Source organism: Xenopus laevis, chromosome 6L (assembly GCF_017654675.1).
Source record: "Xenopus laevis strain J_2021 chromosome 6L, Xenopus_laevis_v10.1, whole genome shotgun sequence".
NCBI lineage: Eukaryota > Metazoa > Chordata > Amphibia > Anura > Pipidae > Xenopus > Xenopus laevis.
In genome coordinates, this window is record NC_054381.1 from 114243412 (window position 1) to 114258702 (window position 15291).

The 15291-nt window shown below is 38.1% G+C and overlaps 1 protein-coding gene across 1 annotated transcript; it reads left to right on the forward strand.

Moving 5' to 3' along the window:
• Window positions 1-393: 393 nt before the first annotated feature.
• Window positions 394-7470, forward strand: LOC108718769 (speedy protein 1-B-like). Its single transcript, XM_018267189.2, has 8 exons — window positions 394-768; window positions 1252-1359; window positions 2212-2258; window positions 3153-3211; window positions 3737-3822; window positions 4670-4838; window positions 6118-6303; window positions 7181-7470. The coding sequence occupies exons 1-8, from the start codon at window positions 758-760 to the stop codon at window positions 7232-7234; spliced, it is 720 nt and encodes a 239-aa protein (XP_018122678.2). The 5' UTR covers window positions 394-757; the 3' UTR covers window positions 7235-7470.
• The last annotated feature ends 7821 nt before the right edge of the window (window positions 7471-15291 follow it).

The following is a 15291-nucleotide window of genomic DNA, read 5'->3' on the forward strand; positions in this document are numbered from 1 at the left end:
AATGGAAGAAGCACACAGAGTGGTGACAGGTCGAATCCTGCTCATAAAACAGGATCTCTCAGTGCTTCATGTGCAGATATCAAAAGTATGGGGCCTGGACGCAGGCAACGTATATATATATATATGAAAAACACTGTTTATAAAAGCTGTTTAGCTTGGAAAGCTGTAAGAGATTAAGAAATGGCTCAGTGTTATTTGATGGGTACTGCTGCTTGCTTGAGACAAAGTGTAGCTCTCGCCCTAGTGTTTAGTGATCCATTAACTCTAAGCATGTGATTTGACAAAGTAACCCCAATATCAATGAGTCTATCCCCAGGCACAACGTTTGCCCAGATGCAGTAACCTAGACCAACCAATAAGATGCTTGCTTCTAAACAGGTGACCAGTAAATGAAGCTGGCAAAGCAAAGGTGGCACATGCCATTTATACGCAATCTGATTGGCTCAAGCAGCTAAAGCTTCATAACGGTCTTGACTGTTAGAGGAGTTAGAGGAGTATCAGAGCTGAGGAGTGATTTCATTGATTTTTTGGAGATTTCGACACAGTTTAAAGCAAAATATCCCTTAAATACTTCACACATACACACACCTTACTCCTAAACATATTCCTGCACTTTCTGACACATATTAGCCCACACAGCATCATCCCTACACAGTAACACAACCTTCACTCATTTCACTGCACACCCAACAGTTTTTTTTTGCAGGTTTTTTTCTTCTAGGTTTTCAGTCCTTACAGATTTGCCACTGACTGGATAATGGCTAGTAGGTAAGTAAGAGAATTTTAAAACATGGGTATAAATGATTGAGTATGTGCCAAATTGGCCTGCATTCTAGTAAATGCTATGTAGAGGGTTGCAAATACAGTTGGGAGTCCATACCAACGGTCAAATATCAACGGTCTTATTTCATATATTTCAGGAATAGCCCTTATATACCAGACTGTTTTCTACATAAGGGATCTTTCCATAATTAGGATCACCACACCTTAAGTCTTCTAAAAATACAATTTAACCATTAAACAAGATTGTTTTGCCTCCATTGAGGATTAATTAGAGCTTAGATTAATAAATCTATTGCAGGACTCACCATTCCAATGCCTTATCTAGTACTTGCATTGGCAGTAAAAATGAATAGTGCCTTTCCCAGTGTGCCATTCTTTCTTATTAGCTTCATAATTACTATTTAACAAAATACTTAGGTATAGAAATGCAAAAACAAAAAGTTTAAACATGTAATATTTTCATTTTAGGCAAGAGAAGAAAAGTACATATACCGAGGCTTTGTCACCTGACCTCGAAGAGTCGATGAAGAAGAGACCCACCGAGGAGGCCAGTGAGGGTCCCGTAGATACTGCCAGGTAGTGGATGGAAATATACTTATGTTTTTGGAAAAACGGAAGAGGTTGGATTGCCAGGGCACATGAGAACACACAATATTTTATATTGCTAAATTATAAAGCCATCAAATACAGTCCTTCTTAACACTTTTATAGGTGCACTAGCACTGACAGCAAAAATGGATATATTCTGGCAGCCTCAAAGAGATATCTAGGAATCAACACACATGTCCATTAGGGCAATGACACATAGGGGCAGATTTATCAAGGGTCGAATTTTGAATATGAAAAACTTCAAAATTCAAATTCAAAAAGACCAACCAAAATTAAACCAAAGTTTTTTTTGGCTGAATAGGTCAAATTTTGATCGAATAGGTCCATATTCAGCCTGATTTGAATTGTATGAATCGAAGTAATAGCGCATTCGATCGAATTCGAAGCAACGTTTTTCTCAAAAAAAAAACCTTTGATTTTTCAAAGTCCACCAATTGACTCCAAGTAGCTTCTAGGAGGTCCCTCATAGACTAAAACAACAATTCGGCAGGTTTTAGATGGCAAATGGTTGAAGACTAATTTTTAAAGAGACAGTACATGATAAATTTCCAAATTCGAATTTTCAAATTTAAATAAAATTTGGAATATTCCCAAAATCGAAGTACACAAACATAGCTTGAAATTAGATTTTTCTGAATTTGAAAATTCACCTCGACCGTTGATAAATCTGCCCGCTAATAATGAATATTAAGCTAAATACCTGGGTATAGTATGATTTTATCTAGCTCATCTTTCTAGTTCTCCACCATTGTTAGTACTAATTGAAAATGTTATTATTTAATTGCAAGTTGACTTCTATATTTTTTACCCTCTTTTCAGGCCTGAACCTGCTTCAGTCACCAGCACCGATTTCTACCAACTGCTGGGTAAGATAATCTCCTGCACTTTCACTAAAATAGGATGGCAGAAGCATAATCAATATATCCACACAAAATATTAGCATTTATGTAATCAGGAAACAGTTTGCTATATACTGTGCTACAAATTAGAAAATAGAAGTTATTCTCCGGAGGTCACATTTACATAAAGTGAACAAGGCACAAAATGGAAAAATAATGGTGGAACCTATTTTAATAGCATTATTTATGAAAAGCACTCATTTTTACAACAACTCTAATACTTGCCTGTTTGTAAAACTTGCAGCTACAGTATATGGGAAACTTGTATACCCTCCATTAGTATGCGATTTAGGTGGCACAAAATAAAAATGCTCAATGGCTGATGTGAGTTACAGGACACCATTGCTCCAGTAGTGCGGCTCACTGTACCTTAGAGCATAGTGGGGAGGCATAATGCTACAGTATGTGCCGAAAGCCTCAAACAGTCTTAAATCTGCCCCCAGTGTTTAGTGTCATATCTGCCTCTTGTCAAGCCATAGCAGTGAGTGACATTATTATTGTGGTTGACTAGGGAATTTTTTCAGCTTGTTTCGTCGTTTCGCCGCTCATCGACTTGTATGGCGGCGTACGTAAAAAAAAAACCAAGACGCGCGTTGAAAATACAAATTTCGCAGCGTGACAAAACTTTAAAGGGCGTCGGCCTCATTTCGCCGGCGGCTAATTTTTGGCGAAAAGAAACGGGTCAAATTTGCCCATTCCTATGGTTGACACTAGAGGATGACAGTGTAGCTATTGCCCAAAAAAATAATCAAAAAAAGTGCATGGCATCAATGAGGCTTGTATTGTTTATCAGTCGGATTTCTGCTGAAATATGTTTCTTACATTTAGATTTACACAAATTAATTTCAATTTGTTTTGTAGAACATCCACGGATCAGTAGAAGCCTGGTAATGGACTCCTGCAGGAAGGTGACAGATAAGGTAAATTCTCTATTAACACATTGCGATGAGGATGGGCTACAACATGGGTAATAATGTTGGTATTTAAGTTAAAGGTTAATTTTCTATAATTATAAAATGTACAAAATAAGTTTTACTGATTGGGCAGAATGAAGGGAATTATACATGAAATACACCTGATCTGGCTAAATATGTTGCACTAAGCCAGTGATCCCCAACCAGAGGCTTGCGAGCAACATGTTGCTCACCAACCCCATGGATGTTGCTCTCCGTGGCCTCAAAGCAGGCTTGGAGACAAATTTTCGTTGCGTAAACAGAGTGTTTTGCCAAACAGAACCTCCTATAGGCTGCCAGTCCACACAGGGGCTACGGGATAGCAAATCACAGCCCTTATTTGGCCTCCCCAAGACTTTTTTTCATGGTTGTATTGATCTCCAACTCTTTTTACATTTGAATGTGGCTCATGGGTAAAAAAAGGTTGGGGACCCCTGCACTAAGGTGAGAAATATTAAATAGCCTGAGCATACTATATTTCTGTCTCTTTAGTACCTTCTGGCTATGGTGAAGGTCTATTTCCAGCGCGCCGAGCTCAAGAAAGAAGAATACACCATGATGAACTTTTTCGCAGCCCTGTAAGTAATTTTCTTTACACCATAAATGATAGACAAAAGGGAGCTGGTAATTACATAACATGTTTATGGGAGATACAAACCTGTATAGAAATGAATTGAATTAAAAGCTATAGGAACATATTTATCAAAAGGTAGAGTGGGACTCCATTGGATACATATTTTTTTAAGGTTTATGTGAGAGTTTATTTTTCGATAAATATGCTTTAATTTTTCCAAACAACTGGACAGAGGCGGTCCCTCTGGGACCCTTAGGTGACCTATTTTACCTTTTGATAAATATACCCCACAGTAGATCATTGTTATTAAAAAACCCACCACCTGTCAAATGCCAAGTGCTGCTTATACACTTCTCACTGTTACTATCTAGGGTTGAACCTCTGTGCATTTCCAAATCTGAGTAGTGCTGATCAAATAGCTGCATGCATTTATATAACACAAATTTTATTTTCAGTTTCCATATTTTGTTACAGGTATGGGATCTGTTATCCGAAAACCTGTTAACCAAAAAGCTCCAAATTACGGAACTGCCATCTCCCATAGACTCCATTTTAATCAACATTTTTAAAAATGATTTCCTTTTCTCTGTAATAATAAAACCGTACCCTGTAAGATAAGATATAATTATTCCTTTTTGGAAGCAAAGCCAACTTATTGAGTTAATGTAATATGCACATGATTTTACAGTAGACTTAAGGTATGACTATTTAAATTACAGAAAGATCCATTATCAGGAAAACCCCAGGTCCCCAGCATTCTGGATAACCAGTCCCATATCTGTTACTATACAGAATGAATATGGTTCCCTTGCATTGGAGTGTTGTGTGTCATTAATGTATTTTACTTTTAGGCTTCTGGCCAATGAAATGGAAGACGAGACACCTTTCCATGACCTGATTTACCCCTGGTGCCTAGGGGAGGAATTTTGGATTACAAGGCAGGAGCTGAGGATCTGCAAACTGGAGTTGTGGGTGAGAATGGGTTTCAAAGCCCTGGTGAGCAGAACATCCTGTGAGGAGGTGGGTATTACTTTGCCAATCATAATATACAGTTTCAGATCTTTTGCTCATTCATGGTATATGGGGGTACTTCCCAAATGTACTTTGGGCTTCCCATGTGGAGGATAGCTGGCATAATTGATGATTTTCTCTTTTGATGCACTTTGTGTATCTTACTTATTCTCTCACTTGTAAGACTTGACAGGAATGGCCAGACCATTGTAGTACCTTAGGCTGCAAATCCCATGTGCCTTCAAGTCTGAGCTGCAGCATGATGTATTAGAGCCCTGCTGCTCCTATATCTGCACCAGGCACATGGGGTTAGTAATTGGTTGCTTCAAAAATAGTTTAACCTGATCTTAAAATCACCTGTGCTTCATGGGGGGCAGGTGTGATATATCCTGCAGGCAGGAGTGCTCGGCCAATGAGGCAGGCTAAGGCGCTCACCTCAGGCGGCAGCGCCAGGTACATTTCCAGGGGCGGCAAAAAGTCGCTCCTGTACTTTTAAGAGCTGGATTTCTGGTTTTAAAACCGGAAATTCGGCTTTACTAGTGTGAGAGAGCGCAGTTGCACTCTCCGCACTAGTGTTCCTGCCTTGGATGCCTCCCAATCCGATGGGTAAACTGGCGAGGGGGGGTGGCATTTTGAGGAGCAGCCTCAGGCGGCTTCTTCACCAGAATCGCTGCTGCCTGCAGGTGACTATTAGCTGCTCCTGCTGGGGCCCTGGTCTTTGAAGTTCTGCTGCTGTGCAGGATTGCTTTGCATGTTCCTATATTGTGCATACAGAATGGTCTTAGACAATCTCAAAGGTTCCCTTGGAGCTCAGTGAAGAAGGCAGTGCAGTGCTCACTGGAAAATACTCCAGGCTGCTGATTTTTTTTTTTTATACCAGAGGGATCTAAGTGTTAGTGACTTTATTCACCGAGGGGAGCCTAAAAAATTGCCTCCTTCCCCACAGTGATTTACACTTTCCTTGTCCTATAATGGATGTCACTATATTGTACATTCAATTAAAAATTGGCCAAAGATAGAGAAGATGAATTTGCACACAGAATATAGATGAGTCATAAATAATACTATGTACTGGGAATATGCATAGTTGCTTAACACTTACCTGTAGTCAAAGCAATAATGTAATTAGTAAGTCAGTCGTGCTGCTGTGCACTTTTTCCTATGGTACAAGACAAAGTTGTGGCCTATTATTATGGATGGTTTCAGAATGTTTTTTATCAGAGTTGGACTTAAACTTGATTCTCAAAACAAAGTTAAGATACATTTATAATGCTTCTTATTCCTTTAGGCAATGGAAGATAACCCGACCCACTGGGTATGGAAGCGTGAAAGACATCAGAACCATGGCTTGGCCATCAGGTGGCACGCAAGACAGAGGGACTTTTTTTACTTCCGTGTCCCCAATATCAGTCCAGCCTTTTGCTCCCAGTGTGCGCCCAAACCCCCAACTCCAGAGGAAGTCCGGCCAGACAAGGTAATAAATTACAATTATGCTCTTCCTGTGTGCAGGGCTGTCATCAATGGGGCAGGGGGGTTATAAAGGGGGTAGAACTTGCGGGGAAGTAGGTTGGAGTTTGGGTGATTTGTTGGTATATTTGGGGTATAATAGGTGTACTTGGGGTGGATCAGTGGCATGATTAGGTTTTTTTCTAATTACTTGGTACGGCCCACCTCTCAGTCAGTCTAGGTGGGTTGTAAACTAATAAAATGGGCCCCCTTGGGTAGGAGGGCCTGAAGTGTGACTGAGAATTGATTTTTTCAAAGTATTAGATTTATATATAAGATACTGATAAACTTTAAAGGAGAATTCAACCCGTAGTTTTAAAAAACCCTCCCACTACCCTGGGTAGACCCCCGTCCCTCCTCGCCCCAGCCTACCTGCCCCCACGGGCAAATGCCCCTAATTTTTTACTCACCCCTCCATGCAGATTCTGGCCTCGGAGTTCACGGCAGCCATCTTCTTCTTCTCCGCAGTTGGAGTAGATTTCCGGTCCCGAACAACTGCGCATGCCCCGAAAGTCATGAAAACTTTAGAATTTTCAGAAATTTCCGTGACTTTCTGCGAATGTGCACTGATTCAGGACCGGAAATCTACTCCAACTGCGCATGCGCCAAAACTTCTGAAAAAGACCGAAGGAAGAAGATGGCTGGCGTGTACTCCGAAGCCAGAATCTGCACGGAGGGGTGAGTAAAAAAATGGGGCAAATGGCTTGTGGGACATACATACAGCTCTACTACTGGAAGAATTTACACACCATTTGTAGGACTGACATAGTCTGGAGGCAACTAACATACTTTAATGACAGTGTAGGAGTGCATAAGAACTAATGTTATTTCTTTTTTAATTCTAGGACTTGCCATTCAAGCTGCGGATGAAGAAGATGTGGAAGAAAGACTTCCTATAAGTTCCACATTCATCCTTTTATTAATATATCATTCATATTTTTGACATATGTTATTATAGAGTTTAGGATATAACTTATTGACCCTTTTTATTAGTGTAAATTATTATATTTAATTATTTATATTTTAATATGTCATATTGCATAGAGATTTATATTGAAATGTTAATACTATATGTTATAGAGTTCTAAATGTAAGTACAGGTATAAGTATGGGACCTATTATGTTCAGGGTTATCAGGGTTTTCCAGATAAATCTTAATTTGGATCACCATCCATAAAGTCTACTATAAAATCCTATAAATATTAATTAAATATTAATTTAAACCCAATAGGTTGGGTTTGCCTTTGGTAAGGATTAACCATATCTTAAGTACAAGGTACTGTTTTATAATTACACAGAAAAAGGAAATTGTTACTAAAAAACTGAAATATTTCATGGAGTCTATGGGAGATGGCCTTCCCATAATTTGAAGCTTTCTGGATACTGGTTTTACAGATAATGGATCCAATACCTGTACTGATAGATAAGAAAAAAGTATAGCTTAAAAATAGGGATGAGCAAATTTTACCAGTTTCGTCAAAAATTCGCCGCCGATAAAATGTCACCGACGCCCATTAAAATCTATGGACATAGATTGTCGCGCGGCAAAATTTTTTTGACGCACGTCTTTTTATTTTGACGCACGGTGTCATACAAGTCTATGGGCGTCATTTTTTCGGCGAAACAAGGTGAAAAAATTCGCCCATCCCTATTTATTATAGAAGTATTTAAGGAATAATATTTTGAAACAGTTACATAGATATTTATGTATTTAAATGCTGATTATTATTTGTATTTAATTTAACATAAATGCTTTGCTCTATGTTCGTGTTTTAGATTTAAACATTGATAAATATGTTGCATAGTTTAGTGTAGTAGTATTTTAATACAGGTATGGGACCAGGTAAATCATTTAAAAAACAATTAAATTATTTGATTAAACTTGAGTCTATGGGAGATGAGCTTTCCATAATTCAGAGCATTCTGGATAATGGGTTTACGGGATGGATCGATATTTGATGTATGCTCTAGATTTTTTCTTTTAAATCCTTATATTATAATATATTCATGGAATGTTAAATGCTTTACTAAATATTGGTGTTTTATATTTAAATATGAATATTTTTTTTAAATTTAGTTCAGTGTAGTAATATTTTAGTATTAATATTTTGATAATCATTACAGGTATAGAGTTTAAGATGTTTATATTATAATATATTTGTATAGAATTTAAAATGTAGGCACTTTATAGATACTACAGTGTTTATTAGTACAGACTTTCAATTTCAGTATTACTATTTAGATATTATGTTATATATAAAGAGAGAGTTTGATCCAGGGAGCAATCCGATCGCCTATTTTGGGGTCAGGAAGGAATTTTTTTCCCTCAGCAAGACTAATTGGCCCCCGTTTTGCTGAGGGTTTTTCTTTGCCTTCCTCTGGATCAACATATAAGGTTCAACAAATCAATAAAAAAGCCTTTTCTTAAATATAAATATGTATCAGTCTCTTTTTTGTCATGTTTGGGTAGATGCCTCTGATTTATTACAGGATGTATGTCCCTAGGTATTAGTGTGGACTAAGGTTGCGCGTGATTAATGGGCCTGACTCAGTTTCCCACTTGCCCCTGTAACACTAATAAACATCCCATTCTGATGATTCTAAGGGGTTATTTATCAAACTCAGAATTTATCTCAATATTTTCTGATACAAACTCTGCTTTGTGGGTAAAAATCCGATTTTCACGATTTTTCCGGATTTCTTCATCCGATTTTCACGAATTTTACGACTTTTTTTGACTTTTCACCCAAAAACTCTGAAAACTTCAGGGTATTGCACGAAACCCATCGCACATCAAAAAAACATTGGGACTTCTCCAATTGACTTACAGATGAAGCCACTTGGATTTGTGAGTTAAATGCGTCATGACTCAGAGTTAATTGAAGAAACTGTGTTATCTAAAGTTATCTTAACTCATTTAATGCATTTAACCTTTTCATTAGCATACCAAAGCACCATTGTTCACAATGGTGAATGCTTTAATTAGATGGGATGTTGTGTCACAGTTTTCTGTGTTAAATGAGATAAATGGGATATCTGTGTTTAGTTATTCTGTGTCAAACAGACAAACCAAAGTGGCTGCATCTGTATATGCAACCTCGACAGGTCTTAGATGCCGGATTTTCAGATTCAGACTTTTCCATCTTCATGGTTTAATAAATTCTGAAGAATTCGTGATTTTTTAAAAGTCTGATTTTATAACAAAACAAATCATGATTTTTTTGTGATTTATGCATTCGGAGTTTAGTAAATAACCCCCTTAGAGTTGTCTGAGGAATTGCTGTATGAGACATCATATAAGTAAAGGGTAATAATGATCATTTTACTTAGCTTTAAACAAAAATGACATCTCTAGGCTCAGTTTTAAGTTTTGCCATTCCAGCCAAATAACCGAAACCCAACAAGCACGGCAACTAGCAATGGATTATGGGTTACTGTTTTGGGAGAATCCGCACCACAATACTATTTTGTAGCTGGTAAATTCTGAAAAAAGTACTCTGACAGAACACAACATATTTCACATTTGATATATCTAGATTTTTGATGCTGTCATTTTTATTAGGCAAAAATTGCACATGGAGTTTGACTTTCCCAATTATCACATCTACAGCAATGCAGTAACACAGCAACAGATCAGATAATCTCTAACTGATTTATATTATTACCCCTCATTCAATCTCTGGCTAAAACCATTTATATACTTTCTTAGTTAAACAGTATGTTATATGCACTCCTATAAAATCAGCCGACTTAAAAGTAAAAAAAAAAAAGCTCATCCCTTCTTAAACACCAGCACATTCAATATTTTCAACCGATATTCTAGGCTTTATAATCACCTAATACTAAAGTCATTATATGGCTGGTACACTGGCTTGTCTGCTGCAGAGCAGAACTCACCAAAGAAAAATACAGAATCATTTGCTGGTGTGTAAGAAAGACGTGATGTGATAACCATGTATAAATACATAAGGGGATCATACAATAATCTATCTAATACTTTATTTATTTATTTATGTTCCCCCACCTGTGGCGCAACTTCGGTGCATATGCTCTTCTGCAAATGCGTGCGATTTTTTGCACATGTACATTCACTTGTATTGGAGGGGGTGACGCAGTCAGCTGGGTTGCCTAGGGTGCCTGCCTGCCTTAGCCTGGCACTGCCTCCATTTCATCCAAACCCAATTCCACAAATACCATCGTAGTTCGAACCCCATCTTTTTTTTTATTGCCAATCCATCTCCAAATCCAACTACCTTTTATCCTACTACTACTACATCCCTACCCACTGCCTACATTTCATTGCTTGCTTTCACATAGTAGGGTGATGGTATAATAAGCCATATCACTCGCAATTATGGAGTTTCCAGCTGACAGCCCTGGAATAAACATATATGAGTGTATATTAAGTAGGTATGGTTACTGTTGCCACACATTCGTTGGTTAGGCTGCCAGAAGTGCATCATTGTGGTCTTTGCCAACCAATGCCTTAAAAGCATCACATACTTATACTATCTCCATTTTATTTCATTCTTCCACCTTAAACCCTTGCTAGCAGTCTCACTGGAGCCAAAGTACCACTCCCAGTGCCAGAGCTCTATTTGTTCTTGGCATTCAGCTGTTTCCTTTTTTACTAACTGCATTGTCAGATACTTTTGGGAACAAAATGTGACACAGGACACCCACTATGTACACACTGAGAATCACTAAACACGGCATGAAGAGTTTTTTACCCATGGGAGGAACTCCACGATGCGGCTCGAGCCGACATGTCGACATGCGACGAAAAGCATGCAACGTGTTGGATGTTCTGAAGATAGCAGGAAGTGAAGTAGAAATCGCAGGTATGAACTACATTTATCCGACTGTCGGATGAAAACTTAGTAATTCATTCTAACCATTGAACATTGTATTCTTGAACCAATAAATTAATTTTATGGCATTGGTGTGTAGGCAGCCTACAGGTCATTTTGCTTGATTCTGTGTTTTCAGAAAGAACCAGCATTTCCCAATGGAACTGCTTTCAAGCTGACTATTGTCTCTCCTACTCTCCAGTGTAACTGGAGGAGTCAGAGTGGGAATCGGAATTTTCACGAATAAGTCAGGCATGGGAGCATGTCAGAGAGCTGTTAAACTTTCAATTGTCCTGTTCATAGGCTGCTGGGAGAGGAGAGGGAGGGGGTGACATCATTCCAACTTGTAGTGCTGCAGTAAAGAGTGACCAAGGTTTATCAGAACCCAAATCACACGACTGGGGGTATTTGGGAAACTGACATGTCTAGCCCCATGTCAGATTTAAAAAATAAAGACAAAAAACTGATTTCAATGCCTGATTCTGCTGGAGGAGTGCTATTAGCTGATGTATTTTGTAACATGACAAAATCCTTTAAATGTTATTGCTAGCAAATAAAAAACAATAAATTGTTTGTTTCATTCAATTCTTTGTATGCAGGCATGTAGTAATAATCAGTGCTGCCCTATGCCACTAAGGAAGGCAAAGCTACTATTGCAGGGCTTCCCTAACTGTAGGTATTGCTTCCCAATTCAATTAAAGCAAACTCAGATGGTGGCAGTAACAGGTAGAGGGTTTTCCCACATGATTCCTGACTGCCACAGTTCGCCTTGAGGACACAGTATTGATCAAACCCCACTGTTTCATTGGCTTTATCGCTATGGCTCTTTAAGAAAATCTATTTTTTAAAATATTTTTTTTTGCAACCCTAGGCCTTGAACTTCTTATAATGAATCAGAGCAGGAGTGGCTTCATCCACTAAAAAGAACTAACAAGCTGAAACCAATAAACTTCTATATACCAACAGGTTTTACCAGGCATAATAAACATAAACAGGAATGACATATCATGACAAATACTTATGAATGGTATATAATTGATTTTATTCTTGCATTTACTTGTCAGTATAGACACCCAGGCTGACTATAAAATGAGGGGCACGTTAGCTGGAGGCACCTGGCAGGATTATATTCAAATTGTAGAAATGTAGAAACTGTAACATATGCATAGAGTGAAATGAAGGTAATAACATATAAGTGAAATTGCATTTGTTTTTCATAGGCTGCACATTTCTAGAGAGGAGAGCCCCCACCTAATTTGTATGAAGAACACGAGAGGGCTCTTTTCTATATTGAAGGTTAACGTTTCTTGTTTCACCTACTTATGGCTTTATAAAGCAGCTCTGGTGGAATGCTGTAATGGCAGATTCTGTTAATGAACAAGCATAATATTTATGGGTCACTGTTCTAAATTGATACATTAGATGATACACTTCTTATCTTTGTCCCTGCTGAGCAGAGCTTCATTAATGGGGCTGTTCACCTTCCAAACACTTTTTGCAATTTAGTTAAAGAAAAGTTAAAGAGTCGGCAACCCGCCTCTTCTCCTTCCTTAAAGGGGTTGTTCACCTTCAAACAAATAATTGTTTTCAGATAGATCACAAGAAATAACGACTTTTTCCAATTACTTTCCATTTTCTATGTGTCAACCGTTTTTCTAATATTGAAGTGTAAAGTGTCATTTTTCACCTTCTAAAGCAGCTCTGGGAGGGGGGGTCACCGACCCTGTAAATGATTCTAAATTGATACACCTAGATATATTTGTAACCAAATTGACTGAAGTTATGGCGTTGCCGAGTCAGGAAAAGCAAACAGCTTTGTATATGTGCTAAATGACAACTTTTTATTTTAGGTAGTTCAGGAACCTACTAGGAAAGACCATCTCTTGGTTCTTTTATTAACTAAAGCTCCCCATAGACGCAAAGATTTTTCTTGCCAAACGACCAATTTTAGCAAAGTCTGACCAATCCTTCGAAATTATCGTCCGGGTAGTGGGTTTCGAACGATCGTACATCTTACGATTTTTCATCCGTCATCTGTCGGCCAGGTTAAAAAATCTTTTGTCGGTCCCAGTGCAATCTATCTATATTTGCAGGGCCAAGCAGGCAGCTCCCCTTTGTTTTTCTGCCAAATTGGTCTTTTTAGTTGATGGACAATTCGTAAGATCGTTTCGAGATAAGCGTGGTCTCACGATGACGATCAGATCTTTTAAAAATCTTTACATGTATGGCCAGTTAAAGAATACCAAATTAATCTCCAGAATGTGCGGATGAACATTGAGGGAGCCGTGATTATAACATGGTCACCTTTAAGATTATGTTGCAGAGACAACTGTATAAGGGAGTGACTAAGAGAAAACATTTTAAATGTGCAAATTTGTCAGTATTACGGCATCTCTGCAACATGTTAATTGGGAAATACTTTTTTTTACAAGGTTAAACACAGAAAGAAAACGGAATTTCTTTAAAATTCTGTTTAACAAATATACCTGACAGTATTTCCTTAGTAAGCTAGGAAAAGAGTTGCAAAGCAAAACCATTATGGTTTGATAAAAAAGGTAAGTGGCATTTAAGAGACTCAAGTTTGCTTTAATTAGGCACAAAAATGTATTAGGTATAAACAGGCCAATAAAGCATGCAGATGAGACAAGCTAAAATAAAGTGTGAAAATGGTTTTGCAGGAAGGAGTAAACTAAATCCCAAAATATTTAAAAATGTAAATAGTAAAATAATGAGGCAAGAAGTGGTAGACCCTTGATATCGGAGGGGGGTAATTGGCTAATGAGAAAAGGGAAAAAAGCAAATATTCTGAACTGTTATTTTTGATTGGCTAAAAAGGGTTTCAGTAGACCCACAACTAATTTTTTTTTTTCCAAAAATGTATTTATTAGGATTTTCTTTTTAGAAATAATATTATAAGGAAAAGTTTCAGAAAAGAATTGACTGGTAACATTTTGGTGACACATTCTATAAAATACAGTAACACAGTCTGACAGGGTGCCCTTGATAATCATTGAATGAACATTGTCCACAATCATGGGTTACTTGATAAGCCCAAATCTAATAATTGGTGGCAATTATTGGTGGTAGTAATTAGTGGTGCGTTGACTTGTTGGCTCATTAAATTATAAGTCAATAAAATGACTACCCCTATTTTAGACTTGAGGAAATAAACCTTAATTTGAAGCAAAAATGGTTATTTATGGTAAGAGCAGCAATGTTGTGGAATGTAGCCTTGGACTGGGGGGCCCAGGAGGTCCACCGGGGCTGCTGCCTTGGGACCCCCACCCCGGATGCAAAGCACCATCTGGCCCCCCTCCCAGAGCCACAACCTGCCGGGGGCCAGGGGTTGAGGAAGCAGCTTCCGCTCAAGGACAGATCTGGGCTGGTGGAGCCTACGAGGCCCGGGCCCACCAGGTTTTAGCCGGGGTCCTGCCGGCCCAGTCCAAAACTGGTGGAACGATGTAATGGCAGATTCTGTTAATGAACAAACATAATATTTATGTATAGTGATCTCTAGATCTACCGTTTGGCTTGGTTATGTATAAGGTGAAATAAGTACACAGAGGCAATACTATTCAATATTCATCATGCTGAGCAGGAATGTCCCAACATTCCAGTTAATATTAAAAAAATATATTTTGCCTAAAGCAGATTTTCCCTTTATTCTCACTTGCTAAACACTACTGCTAATATCAAACAAAGAAACCATTAGTTTGCCTTAGGCCTTTACTTCTCGTTTCATGTTTGTTAAAAAGGGGCCATGATCTTCTGTTTGACATAAACAGAATATGACATTAAAATCACTAGAGCAAATCTGAGAGTGTACAATATACTGTACAGACATGGAAAATGGGTGTGAATTAAAAAAAGCAGAGATGACTACAAGTTCCTGGCCCTCAAACAACAATGGCACTTTCTGACTGTGCATAGATCACAAGTGTTAATAGAGGGGCTTGAGGAGATCTTACCCCTTATCCTGAGGCACATGAACATGCATTATGGATTGTATTCTCCAATATCAGCTTAGAATAATATACAACTCCTGTGCATTTCTATGTTATCTGTGTATGTTATTGATCACACCGTCAGTATCATACAGAATATAT

Coding starts and splice junctions, on each gene's coding strand:
- LOC108718769 (XM_018267189.2), top strand. Junction 3,212..3,736: donor GCAGGAAGGTGACAGATAAG/GTAAATTCTCTA, acceptor CTGTCTCTTTAG/TACCTTCTGGCTATGGTGAA. Junction 4,839..6,117: donor GCAGAACATCCTGTGAGGAG/GTGGGTATTACT, acceptor TTATTCCTTTAG/GCAATGGAAGATAACCCGAC.